Source organism: Alexandromys fortis, unplaced genomic scaffold (genome assembly GCF_014885135.2).
Source record: "Alexandromys fortis isolate MF-2015 unplaced genomic scaffold, M_Fortis_MF-2015_v1.1 scaffold_140, whole genome shotgun sequence".
Classification (NCBI taxonomy): Eukaryota; Metazoa; Chordata; class Mammalia; order Rodentia; family Cricetidae; genus Alexandromys; species Alexandromys fortis.
Window position 1 is genome coordinate 560237 of NW_026068048.1, and position 11484 is coordinate 571720.

The following is an 11484-nucleotide window of genomic DNA, read 5'->3' on the forward strand; positions in this document are numbered from 1 at the left end:
GAGGCAGAGGCAGGCAGATTCCTGTGAGTTTGAGGCCAACCTGGTCTGCAAGAGCTAGTTCCAGGACAGGCTTGATAGCTACAGCGAAACCCTGCCTTGAAACCCCACCCCCCCCCAAAAAAAAAGGAAGAAGAAAAGAAACATCTGCACATATCTGCGTCACGCTGATTCTTGCCCTTGCCCCTCCTCTCTAGAGTTTCCTGGTCATAGGACACGATCCTAGGCAGGTCCTGATGCTGAAGACAGGGCCTTCATCAGGAGATGTCAACACCTATCAAATTCACAAGCTGTCTGGAGGTGAGGTACCTATCCTAGGTTTCCAGCCCACACTGCAAATGGATCAAGAGCTGTCAGCTTTGATCCCCAATATCTTGACTGTGTGCATACCATCTGCATCCATCGCTTAGGCTGAGCTGGCCCATCACTTCTTGCCAAGACCACTGGGGTAGCCTCCTCTCCGGTGCCTTGGTGGCTACCCTTTCCTTACGATCCATGTTGAGCACAGTAAACAGGTTTTCTCACACATAGACTGCATGTTGTTCATCCCTTCCCCACCCCTGGAGAGACTGGGTAACATCCTCGAATACAAAGGTGGGTGGCCCCTGCGAGCCACAGTGCCGTGTGCCTCAGCTTGCCCTTACTCTGGCCTCCCTACTGCTCAGACATGGGGCTCTCTTCTCTGCCCCTGCTAACCTAGCAGCAGTGTGTTGCTCTTGGTCTTCCTGCTTGAGTGACCTCCCTTCAGTGCTTGGCTGACTTAGTCTTCAGCCTTGAGAGCTTCCATAAAGAGGTATCAAGAATGCAAGGTCTGGGACTAGAGAGATGGCATGCATCATGGTTAAGATGACCGGCTGCTCTTCTGGAGGTCCTCAGCTAGAGTCCCAGCGCTCATGTCTGATGTCTCAAACCCCCTTGTTAACTCCAGTCCCAGGACATCCAGTGCCCTCTGCTGGCTTCTGTGGGCACTGCATGCGTGTAGTACATGTGCATGCAAAACACCCACACAAATGAATTTTAAAATAGAAAGTAAAATTTAAAAAAAAAAGAGTTGAAGTCTAGCCTGGGCTACATATAAAAGTCAAAGCTAGCTTGGACTCTATAGCAAGACCCCATCTCAAAAAGAACAAGAACAAAAGAAAGAAATGTAAGCCAGGCATGAGGACTCAGGACTATAACCTCAAGCAGAAAGATTGCTTACAGGTTTTGAGGCCATCCTGGTCTATCTAGTGAGTTCTAGGCCAGCCAAGGCTACAGTAAGACCCTGCTAACAAAACAGAAAATACTGAAGAAATTTTTGATGACTTCTATTTGGTATCAGAACTGGGATGCAAACATCAAGAGAGGAAATGATGTCACCTCTCAGAGATGGAAACCTCTCTTCTCTGAGAGAGGAGAATAGGAATAGAGAGATCCCCTACCAAGAGGTAGGGGGCGGGAGTGGGGTGGGAGGAGCCTGGGTCACAGGGGCAGAGTGGAGGTGGCCTAGTCACTCCATGACTTTTCCATTCCCTTACCAGGTGTGTCCCTGGAGTCCTCCAACCTCTGCATGCCAGACTGTCCCCATCTCTTGGCCTTCCTGTCAGCCAGCAGGTACAGGTCCCCTGGCACAGTGGCAGGGGGGACCCTTCCCTGGGATACCCCACCTATACTGAGGTTTTCTTTTTAATCCTCAGGGATGTTTTGCCAAGGACACTGCTCTTACCCACTCCAGCTGTAGGGCCTGGGGACAAGGACTCAGGTGAGGCACGCTGCTCCCAGGTAGGGAGGGGACGTCAACTTGCTGGTCTCTTAGGTCCAGAGAGACTGGATATAAATTAGGACCAGATAACTGGGTTTGAGAGAAAGGGAAGCTGGACTTGGGGTAAGTATGAAAAGAAACTGGTGGACCCAGTAGTGGGTGATACACGCCTTTAATCCCAGCACTTGGGAGGCAGAGGCACGTGGGTCTCTGTGAGTATGAGGCCAGCCTGGTCTACAGAGAGAGTTCCAGGACAGGCCCCCAAGCTGCAGAGAAACCCTGTCTCAAAGAAACAAACAGGAAGGGGAGGAGGGCAGCGGAGGAGGGGGAGAAAGCAGCCGCAGCAGATATGGCAGTAGGGGATGAGACCACTCCTGGGTCCGGGGCTGGAGGCCCTGGGAGCTGGGACTGAATTCTTGGTCCTGAACGAGGAAGGTTGGGGCTGAAGCCTCCTGGCTGCCCCCTACAAACCTGGGACACCTTGTCTTTTCTGCTGGCCCTCAGATCCTCTGCGACTTGGCTACATCCAGGTCAGCACCTCGGGGAGGGTGCTGTCTGTAGTGAACCAGCTCTACCTGGAGACACATGGAGGCTGGGGCGCAGAGCAGACTCCGCAGCAGACAGAGCCAGAGACTGACCAGAAATACAGTCTAGGTTAGCTGGGCAGGGCCTGCGTACACTGAGGGATGGGGGAATGAGTGCCAGTGATGTAAGAGACCCGACCTGCTTCTCACATCCAGCCCCTAGGAAGCCCACCCCACATCGCGTCTCCTGGGTGGAAGAGCCACTGAAACCGGAAGTGCATCATCCTGGACCAGACGTTCATCACCTGGAACCCGAAGTGTCCCTTCCTGGAACAGATGTACACTTGCCTAGGCCTGCTCTAGACAGTGTGGTGGAAGAGAAGGAGGAAGTGAGCTGTAAAGATGAAGAGGAAGGTCGCGAGGACCTGCTCACTGCCCACATCAGCGCTCTGGCCAGGGCCCGGAGCAGCTATGTAGCCAAGCAGTACCGGTACCTTCGGGCACGCCTCACGTCAAATTCTGGAAATCCTTACAGGCCTGGGGATCCGGCCACGGAGCTGCTTCAGGATGTGCGCCAGCTTCTCAATGATCTCCAGAATTACCTGGCAAAGGATCCCGACGTCAGAGCTGTCTTTGGGAACAGGGAACCTAGGGTCCCTGGGGACGAGGATCTTGGTAATGAAAATTAGAGGGAAACTTCCCAAGGTTTGGGGAGGCCATGACTCGGTTCAGTATGTGTTCACATCCAACCTCTCACTTCCCATGGGCAAGCCTTACTTCTTATAGCTACTGCATCGTAGCTCCATCCAACATGTGCATTGCCGGTTAGACTCTCCCATCTTGGGAGCGTTTACACCCCCACGCTCCCACCCCTGTCTACACTTGTAAGTGTCCTGGAGCAGGAGACAGGGTGACTAGGGATCAGAGTGTGTCACCACGACGGCACTGTCCTCACATGCCACACGCCCCGCAGGCCCCGCTGTGGAAGTAGCCCTATGTCGGGCGGTTCTGGAGCCCCTGAAGCCGGCCCTGTGGACCAAACTCCGAACTCTCAGAGCCCAGGAATTGCGGCTACTGCGCCGGCGCCAAACAGCCTTGAGGGCAGGGGCGGGGCCCGAGGGACAGAGCCCTGTTCCAGCCTTGCGGAGCCAGATCCACGCGCGCCTCGCGCATCTGCACGCAGCATGCGCCCCGCGCCGCAAGGTGGCACTGCTGCTGGCGGTGTGCAACGACGTCTACGCGGGCCTGGCCGGTGGCGAGAATCAAGGTAAAGAACCTCTGAACCTTAGAGTGGTTTAATGGTGGGTACCCAGGCCTGGGGACCCGAAGCAAAGTGTGTGTATGTATTCCTGCAAACACTAGCGACCTGTTCTTGGTCTTCCTTAGAGCCCCTAGGGGCCGACGCCTTTTTGCCAGCCCTGACTGAGGAGCTGATCTGGAGTCCACACATAGGGGAGACGCAGCTGGATGTGGAGTTTCTTATGGAGCTCTTGGATCCAGAGGAACTGCGGGGAGAAGGTGAGCGCCCACCTTCAGGGTGTCCAGATACTGAGAGGGGGGCACCCTCGGCGAGCCCCAGCTTCCTGTGCCTCAGAAGGGGTGACAGGCAGTAGGGAGGAGCCCAGAGAGCCATGATGATCTCCCCCTCTCTTCCCCAGCTGGCTATTATCTTACTACGTGGTTTGGGGCTCTCTATCACATTGCTCACTACCAGCCCGACGCTGGCCGTGCACCCCAGGATCTCAGCTCCGAGGCCCGAGCCTCCCTGCGCCAGTGGCACCGGAGGCGGACACTGCACCAGCAAGCCCAGCCCACAGCCCAGGTGACGGACCACCTGTGTGGGATCCAGGTCAAAGGGAGGGTGGGATCTGTTGCCCCTCTGACACAGCATCCTATCTCTCCCACAGGCTGGCCTGCCCTTTGAGGAGCCATGGGCCATAGGGGACCAATGATGGTTGGGTCCTCCAATCCCAGTCAACTCTGGGCCTTTTGGCCCACTCCCCTGCTAAGAGAGATGCTGGAGGCATCTGGAGCAGCGCGGAGGGTGGGGCGGGAAAGGGGATGTGCCTTTTGCACTGGCTGTTCCCAGTTAATATCAGCCCTTCCCTAAAATCCACAGCACTCCCCCCGCCCCCGCTTCCATTCCCTCCTGGTCTGCCCCAATGTTACTTCAATGAGGCTCTCCCCAGCAAATACAAACCCCCAAACAGTACTAAAACTACAACCCCTCGCCTGACCATCTTTGGGGCAGGCAGAATAAAGGCACAGTCTCCCAAAGGTATCCACGTGTGGATACTATCTGTGACTATGGCACTTCACCTGGTCAAGAGAGCTTTACAGAAAGGACGGCATGTCTAGACCTGAGGTGGGAGCTTATTCTGGATTCTTCTGGAGAAGTGTGGGGAGCTGTGGGGATGCCATGGGCCTGTACCCCCAGCTACTCTGGAGAATGGGGTGGGAGAATTACTTGAGCACAAGACTGTGAGGACACTGTGGCATTGCAACATAGTAGGTATTCAGGACAGTGGCGCTGGAACATAGTAGGTGTTCAGGACAGTGGCGCTGGAACATAGTAGGTATTCAGGACGGTGGCGCTGGAACATAGACTTCAGGAAACAATGGAATAGGCTTCCCATCTGCCCTGAAAACATGGCTGCCCTAATCTCTGTGACCTATCATCCACTGCAGCATTTAGAAAGCTGAAGCAGGAGGATTCCCCAAAGTTCTAAGCTAGCCTGGGCTACATAGTAAGACCATGTCTCCAAAACTGAACTAGACTGGGGAGGTGGATAAAGAGCTTGTTGTGCAGGCATGAGGACCTGAGTTCAGGTCCTTGGTGTAGCAACAGGTGTCCATAACATCTGGGCAGAGGTAGAGACAGACAGATGTTGGGGGTGGGGGCTGTCACTGGCCTGCCATCTAGCCAAAACAGCAAGCTTCAGGTTCAGTGAGAGACCCTGTCTTAAAACACAGTGTGGGGGACTGGGGAGGTGGCTCGGTTGTTAAGAGCATGGCTGCCCTTTCAGAGGACCTAGGTCAATTCCCAGCATCCACATGGCAGCTCCCAACCATCTGTATCTCCAGTTCCAGGGCTCTGACACCCTCACACAGACATACATGCAGACAAAGCATCAATGAACATAAAATAAAAATAATAATGAAAGACAATATGGACGCTAGAGAGATGGGCAGTAGTTAAGAGCATTCTGCTATTCTTGCAGACCCAGGTTCAATTCCCAACACCGACACGGCAAGTCACAACCTTTTGTAAGTCCAGTTCCAGGGTGTCCAATGCCCTCTTCTGACCTCCATAGGCACCAGGCACACATGCAGTGCACATTTATACATGCAAGCAAAACACTCTTACATAAAATAATTAAATATGGTGCTGGCAAAAAAAAAAAAAAAAGTGGATAAAGGTATCCGCCGCCATACCTGACTTGAGTGTAAAGCCCAGAGAGCCCACATAGTAGCAGAAGAGAATCAACTCCTGGTCCTCTTACCTTCACACCTGCTCCCACACGTTAGGTCAGCAGGCAAATGCCCATAAACACACAGATATAAATAAAATAATGTAGGGAAACACACTCTGGAGAGCATCCCAGTGTCAGCCTACACTGTACACACTGGAGAGCATCCCAGTGTCAGCCTACACTGTACACACTGGAGAGCATTCCAGTGTCAGCCTACACTAGACACTAGACACACGTGCACACAGACATACACCGGAGAAAGAGACAACACACTATAAAACGGAAATGGCGCCAGGTGGTGGTGGCACACACCTTTAATCCCAGCACTTGGGAGGCAGAGGCAGACGGGTCTCAGTGAGTTTGAGACCAGCCTGGTCTACAGCGCAGGACAGCCAGGGCTACACAGAGAAACCCTGTCTTGAAAAACAAAAACGAGAATGGACAAGGTGTGCAAACCTGTAATCCCAGACCTTAAAAGGCTGAGGCAGAGAGCCAGTTTGGAGTTACATAGTAAAACTCAATAAAAACAAAACAAAATGTGTGTTTATGTTTTTGTCCACCATTCCTGAATCGTGACCCTGACTTACTTCCTGGAGTAGTAGGTCTCAGTGGTACTATAGAAACTGAGAGTAATAAATTGACATTACAAGGATTCACCAATAAACTTGCTTAAGAAATTCTAGGTTGCACAAGGTCGGACTCACAGCTGTGTAGTCTCTAATATGATAAGATAGTGGACTAGCCTGACTTGTCAAACTGTGGGGAAAATGTTGGACCTTCAACATAATTGCAGTTTAGGCTTGCTCAGACTGTTTCTGTTGAGATTTGTCCACTAAGATTGCTGCCTGTTCGGCTCTATTCCCATATCAAAGACCATGCCTCTACCTGGCAGTTCAAAGGGACAGCAGCCACCATTGAGTTCTAGTTTGCCATTAAGTCCTGGTTCTCTTATCGGGATGAGGTAATTCTGCCAGGCAGTGCCCTGGGTAACACCAACGCACAAGGAACCGTACAAGTATATTTCAAAAGGAATTGTGACCATAACTTTGCTATTTAAATCTTTCAATTGCTGAAAATGGTCAGGTTTATAGTCTCTTGTCTCTGTTTAATTGCTGGGCGTAACTTGGGGTTGGACCCTTAAGGAGGTGTACAGATAACAGTGTTCGTGGGATGTTAAAACCTAAATCCTGTGTAATCCATTACTAATGTCTGTTTGGGACTGGTTTGGGACTTTTTTTGTTTTGTTTTTTTGAGACAGGGTTTCACTGTAGCTTTGGAGCCTGTCCTGAAACTAGTTTTTGTAGACCAGGCTGGCCTCAAACTCACAGAGATCTGCCTGCCTCTGCCTCCTGAGTGCTAGGATTAAAGGTGTGCGCCAACCACTGCCTGGCTGGATTGAGACTATTAAAGAGATTTTTTTCCTTATACTTTGTTTGGAGTAAATTCTCACTGGGGGGACTTAACCCGGTGCTTCAAAAAGACCTTGCATCCCTGCAAGTCCTGTCCCTTTCCCTGTAGGAAGGAATGCTGCGAGGCAACCAGGAAGAAACTGACCCAACAGGTATTTCGTGGTTTCCCCACCCAATCTGCTAACAATCCTGCCTGTGCAGCCTTCATAAAACCTCAAAAGGACTGAACTGGGAGAGCTTCCAAACAGCTGAACTTCCTGGGGGCGTGGCCCAGCAATAGTCCACTTGCTTGGCAAGTACCTTGTACTAGGTTCAATCACCAAGAAAACACAGACACACACACACACACACACCAGCAGTCAAATATACCACACAGAGTGGAAGTTACAAGATTCCGTCCCTAGAGCTTGTTTTGAGTCCCATCAGTTGCTTAGCAAACTTAACAAGGCTGGGAGGCGGTGGTAGTGTACAGGATAGCTTTAACTGTCAATTCGACAGGGCCAAGAGTGCCCTGAGAAGGTAGTTTCAACTGAGAAATTGCCCAGACCAGGTCAGTCTGTGGGCATGACTACGGGGGCTATCTTGTCAGGAGGGCACCATTCCCTAGGCTGGAGGATCAGGGCTATATAAGAAAGCTAGCTAAACAAGACAGTGGTGGTGCACGCCTTTTATCCCAGCACTTGAGAGGCAGAGGCAAGAGGATCTCTGTATGTTCGAGGCCAGCCTAGTCTACAGAGTGAGTTCCAGGACAGCCATGGCTACACAGAGAAACCCTTTCTCTAAAACATAAAACAAAACAAAACATAAATAATAAAAAAGAAAGAAAAAGAAGGACAGAACGAAAAGCAAGCTAGCTAAGCAGAAGCCCGAAGGAGCCAGCTGAGTGCTCTTCCACCGTTCCTGCCTGAGCTCCTGCCCTGACTGCCCTCGTGGACTATGACCTGGTGAAATGACCCCTTTCCGCCTACTAGCTTTACTGCAGTGTTTTATTGCAGCATCAGAAAGGAAAAGAGAACAGATAGGACTCCTGCCGTTTAGCCTGTGCTCACCATTTCTGCACCACGGCAGCCAAAATACCCAACAGGTATAGCTTAAAGACGGGAAGGTGGATCTGGGCTCGGGATTGCAGGATGGTGCGCCCCATCCTGGCCAGAAGACTGGGAGGAGGTCCAAGTGTGTAGTGGAGGCTGTTCACAAGCCATGGGCCATGGAACAGGCAGAACATAGGAACCGAGGGCAAAGTCTGACTTTCAGAGGCTGGCCCCCAGTGACCCTCTTCCCTCAGGTAAACCTCAGCTTCCACAGCCTCAGCCAGCCAGAGAACAGGGACTGCACAACAGGAACTAGTAGGGGACATAGGCCAGCAGAGTAGAAAGGAGCTCAGTTCTGCGTGACTAAGGAGCCAGGCAGTGTTGGTTCAAGCTTAGAAAGTCTGACCCCAAGCCACTTTTTTCAGGCAAATTTAAGCACAGCATATTTTTGTGAAGTCGTTCCTGATGACAATAACTCAATCCCGTGTGCATAATAAAGCTTAAGATGTGATCACATTGAAATCCTTTGTAAAGTACGTGTGACATCTTCCATAAAGATGGGGTCAGTCTACTGGCTACATATGACATCGTAAAGATGGGTTCCACAGATTGACGAGCTTATGATAAGGGTCTAGGGGTAGGATTGGGTGTGGTCTCAGCCACACAGATCAGATAGCGCAAGGGTCACCGGGCTGTTCACCACATCTGTCCCCAGTCTTCTGGGCTGAAAAGGAAAACCTCTCCCTTTGAAGCGACAATGTGTGTTTACTATTGTAAGCAGTATAGGTCACCCTAGTACTGCTCCGTGCCTCCCGCATACATGCACACATTCATACGCACGTGTAGATTTATATTTACACTTTTAGATAAAAAATTACTTTAGGTGGATGGCTGTTTTGTCTGCGTGTGTGTCTGTGTACCATTTGTGTGCCTGGTGCCCACAGAGGCCATAAGAGGGTGTTGTATTCTCTGGAACTGGAGTTACAGATGCTTGTGGGTCCTAGGAATGGAGCAGCCAGTGCTCTCAATTGCTGATCCATTCCCCAGCGTTTATTTATTTTAAAGACCAGGTCTTACTATGTAGCCCAGGGTTACCTGGGACTCAAGACTCTCCTACCTCCTCCGCCTCCTCATTATATATAAGTACACACCACCACAGCCATCTCTTTCTCATGATTTAGTTTGAATCCCCCGGTGGTTGGAGATTTGACCAGTGGAAATGTCTTTCAGGTATGCTCATATGCTGATCGGATGCTTTCTCAACATATCTATGTTTTCTGGTTCAACAAGATATTTCAGGCACTATAATCTTAGAGGGTCATGGGGTTATGTGCCGTCCACTGCGGAGCACAGTGTCCTTCCACAACGCATGACTAAACTTATCCAGCCCCCAAAGAGCCCAGGTTCTGGACGGGGTCAGAAGTTAACAAACGGCTCTGCATGGAAGGAAATAAATGTTTGGTGTGTTAGTTACTTTTGTCATTGCTGTGACCAAATGCCTTTACAGAAGGTAATTTGAAGGGGGAAGGGTTTCTTCTGCGCACAGTTTGAGGGGAAGGCCTGGCAGCAGGGGCAAAAGGCTGACCAGTCCCATTGCATCACCAAGCAGGAAGCAGAGCCATGACGGCTTGTGTTCAGCAGCTTTCTCCTTCTGATGAAGTGAGACCCCTGTCCATGGAATGATGCCACCAAAAATTAAAGTGGTTCTTCCCACCTTAATTAACATCATTTGGGAGATCCCTTCCAGGCACATCCAGAGGCTAACCTGATGTGGGTAACTGGAGAACCAGCCTGCCTCCATTTTAGGCTTAAAAGCTGTCTTACAGTAAAGACGAACCAGGTTCATTCCTGTTTATGATTAAACCTCTGTTTCTCAAGGATTGGACTATGCCCCACCTGTAACCTTAACTACAAATGGTCTGGACTGCCTGTTCCAGGAATAGCAATCATGCCTATGTTTCAAAAGTTGTTGATAACCATCTTGCAACCGTACTTTTGTTTCAAAAGGTTATATGACCACCTAAGACCACATGTTGTTATGGCTACCTTGTTGCACCCACCTTGCAACCATATCTTTGTTTCAGGATGTTGGTAGGACTAACTTGTTAAGGTGTTCTGCTCCTTTAACTCAATCTATTTTGTTCACCAAAGCCCCAAACCCCCAATCCCTGAGCTATAAAAGCCTTGTCTTTCTTACATCCCAGGCTGACCTTTCGAACCCCACCTTAGGGGGAGGCAGTCAGTGTCCAGGAATAAAAAGTTTGCTTTAATTAATTACTTGCTTTAATTAGTTTGGCCATGATGATTTAGGTCAGTGGTCTTTCTCCTCCCGTCTTTGGGATGAACATAATCACTTACGACATGCCAGAGTTTATCTCCTGAGATTCTAGATCCAGTCAAGTTGACAATATTAACATCATAGCAGGTGAGCAGGGAACTGTAATACCTTCAGGCTAGCTGTGCTGGGAAGGCTGTGGCCTACATAGAGCAAAGCTGCCTCGACTGTGGGTTTGAGCCCCATATTGGGGTTGCATAACGGAATGTGGGGTTGGGGAAAATAAAGTTGGCAACAATTAAGTTTCTAAACATGCTGTGGCTGCAACCTCCTTTCTTTCTTTTTGGTTTTCTGAGACAGGTTCTCCATCTTCCTGGCCAACTTGGAATTCATTATATAGACCGGGGCTTTGGACAGAGATTAGCCTGCCTCTGCATCTCGAATGCTGGGATTAAGGTGTGCACCACCATGCTTGTCATGGGTACATTTACCTAGAGTAGAGAAAGAAAAGTTTTCTAGGGAACACCAAGCACAGTAGCTAGTGCCTGTAATTTCAGCACTGGAGGAGGCAAGGTCAGGATTGACACCAGGTGAGGTCCAGCCAGGGCTATCCATAAGACCTGTCACAATTAGTTCCCGGGATTCAACACCTTCTGGATACAGAGAAACCCTGTCTCGAAAAATCCAAAAAAAAAAAAAAAAAAAAAAAAAACCTTCTGAATTCTGGGGGCAGCTCCACTAATGTGCTGCACACAAAACAAACCACGCAGCTACCTATACACACAGCACACAACAAATAAAAAAATAAATAAATAAATAAAAATGTAAAATAAGAAAAAGAAGGAAAATTGGGGGTTAAAAAGGAATCACAAGAAGTCCTGGCCTACAGATCAATTGGATGTTTTACCCAAAGGCTTTGTGGAAATAACCGGGGAAGTTGGACTTGGTGATGAATGCCTCTAATCCCAGCACTCGGGAGGCAGAGGCAGGGAAATCTCTGTGAGTTCCAGGCCAGCCTGGTCTACATAGTGAGT

At 50.0% G+C, this 11484-nt stretch overlaps 1 protein-coding gene across 1 annotated transcript in view; it reads left to right on the forward strand.

Moving 5' to 3' along the window:
* The window catches only part of Rinl (Ras and Rab interactor like), a 10771-nt gene extending 6228 nt beyond the window's left edge, over window positions 1-4543 (forward strand). Inside the window, exons 3-11 of the mRNA XM_050119108.1 lie at window positions 195-297; window positions 1518-1590; window positions 1674-1738; window positions 2243-2392; window positions 2479-2937; window positions 3236-3529; window positions 3649-3780; window positions 3921-4084; window positions 4170-4543. Coding sequence (XP_049975065.1) covers window positions 195-297; window positions 1518-1590; window positions 1674-1738; window positions 2243-2392; window positions 2479-2937; window positions 3236-3529; window positions 3649-3780; window positions 3921-4084; window positions 4170-4214 — 1485 coding nt within the window. The 3' untranslated portion in view covers window positions 4215-4543. The remainder of the gene's footprint in view (window positions 1-194; window positions 298-1517; window positions 1591-1673; window positions 1739-2242; window positions 2393-2478; window positions 2938-3235; window positions 3530-3648; window positions 3781-3920; window positions 4085-4169) is intronic.
* Window positions 4544-11484: the final 6941 nt, after the last annotated feature.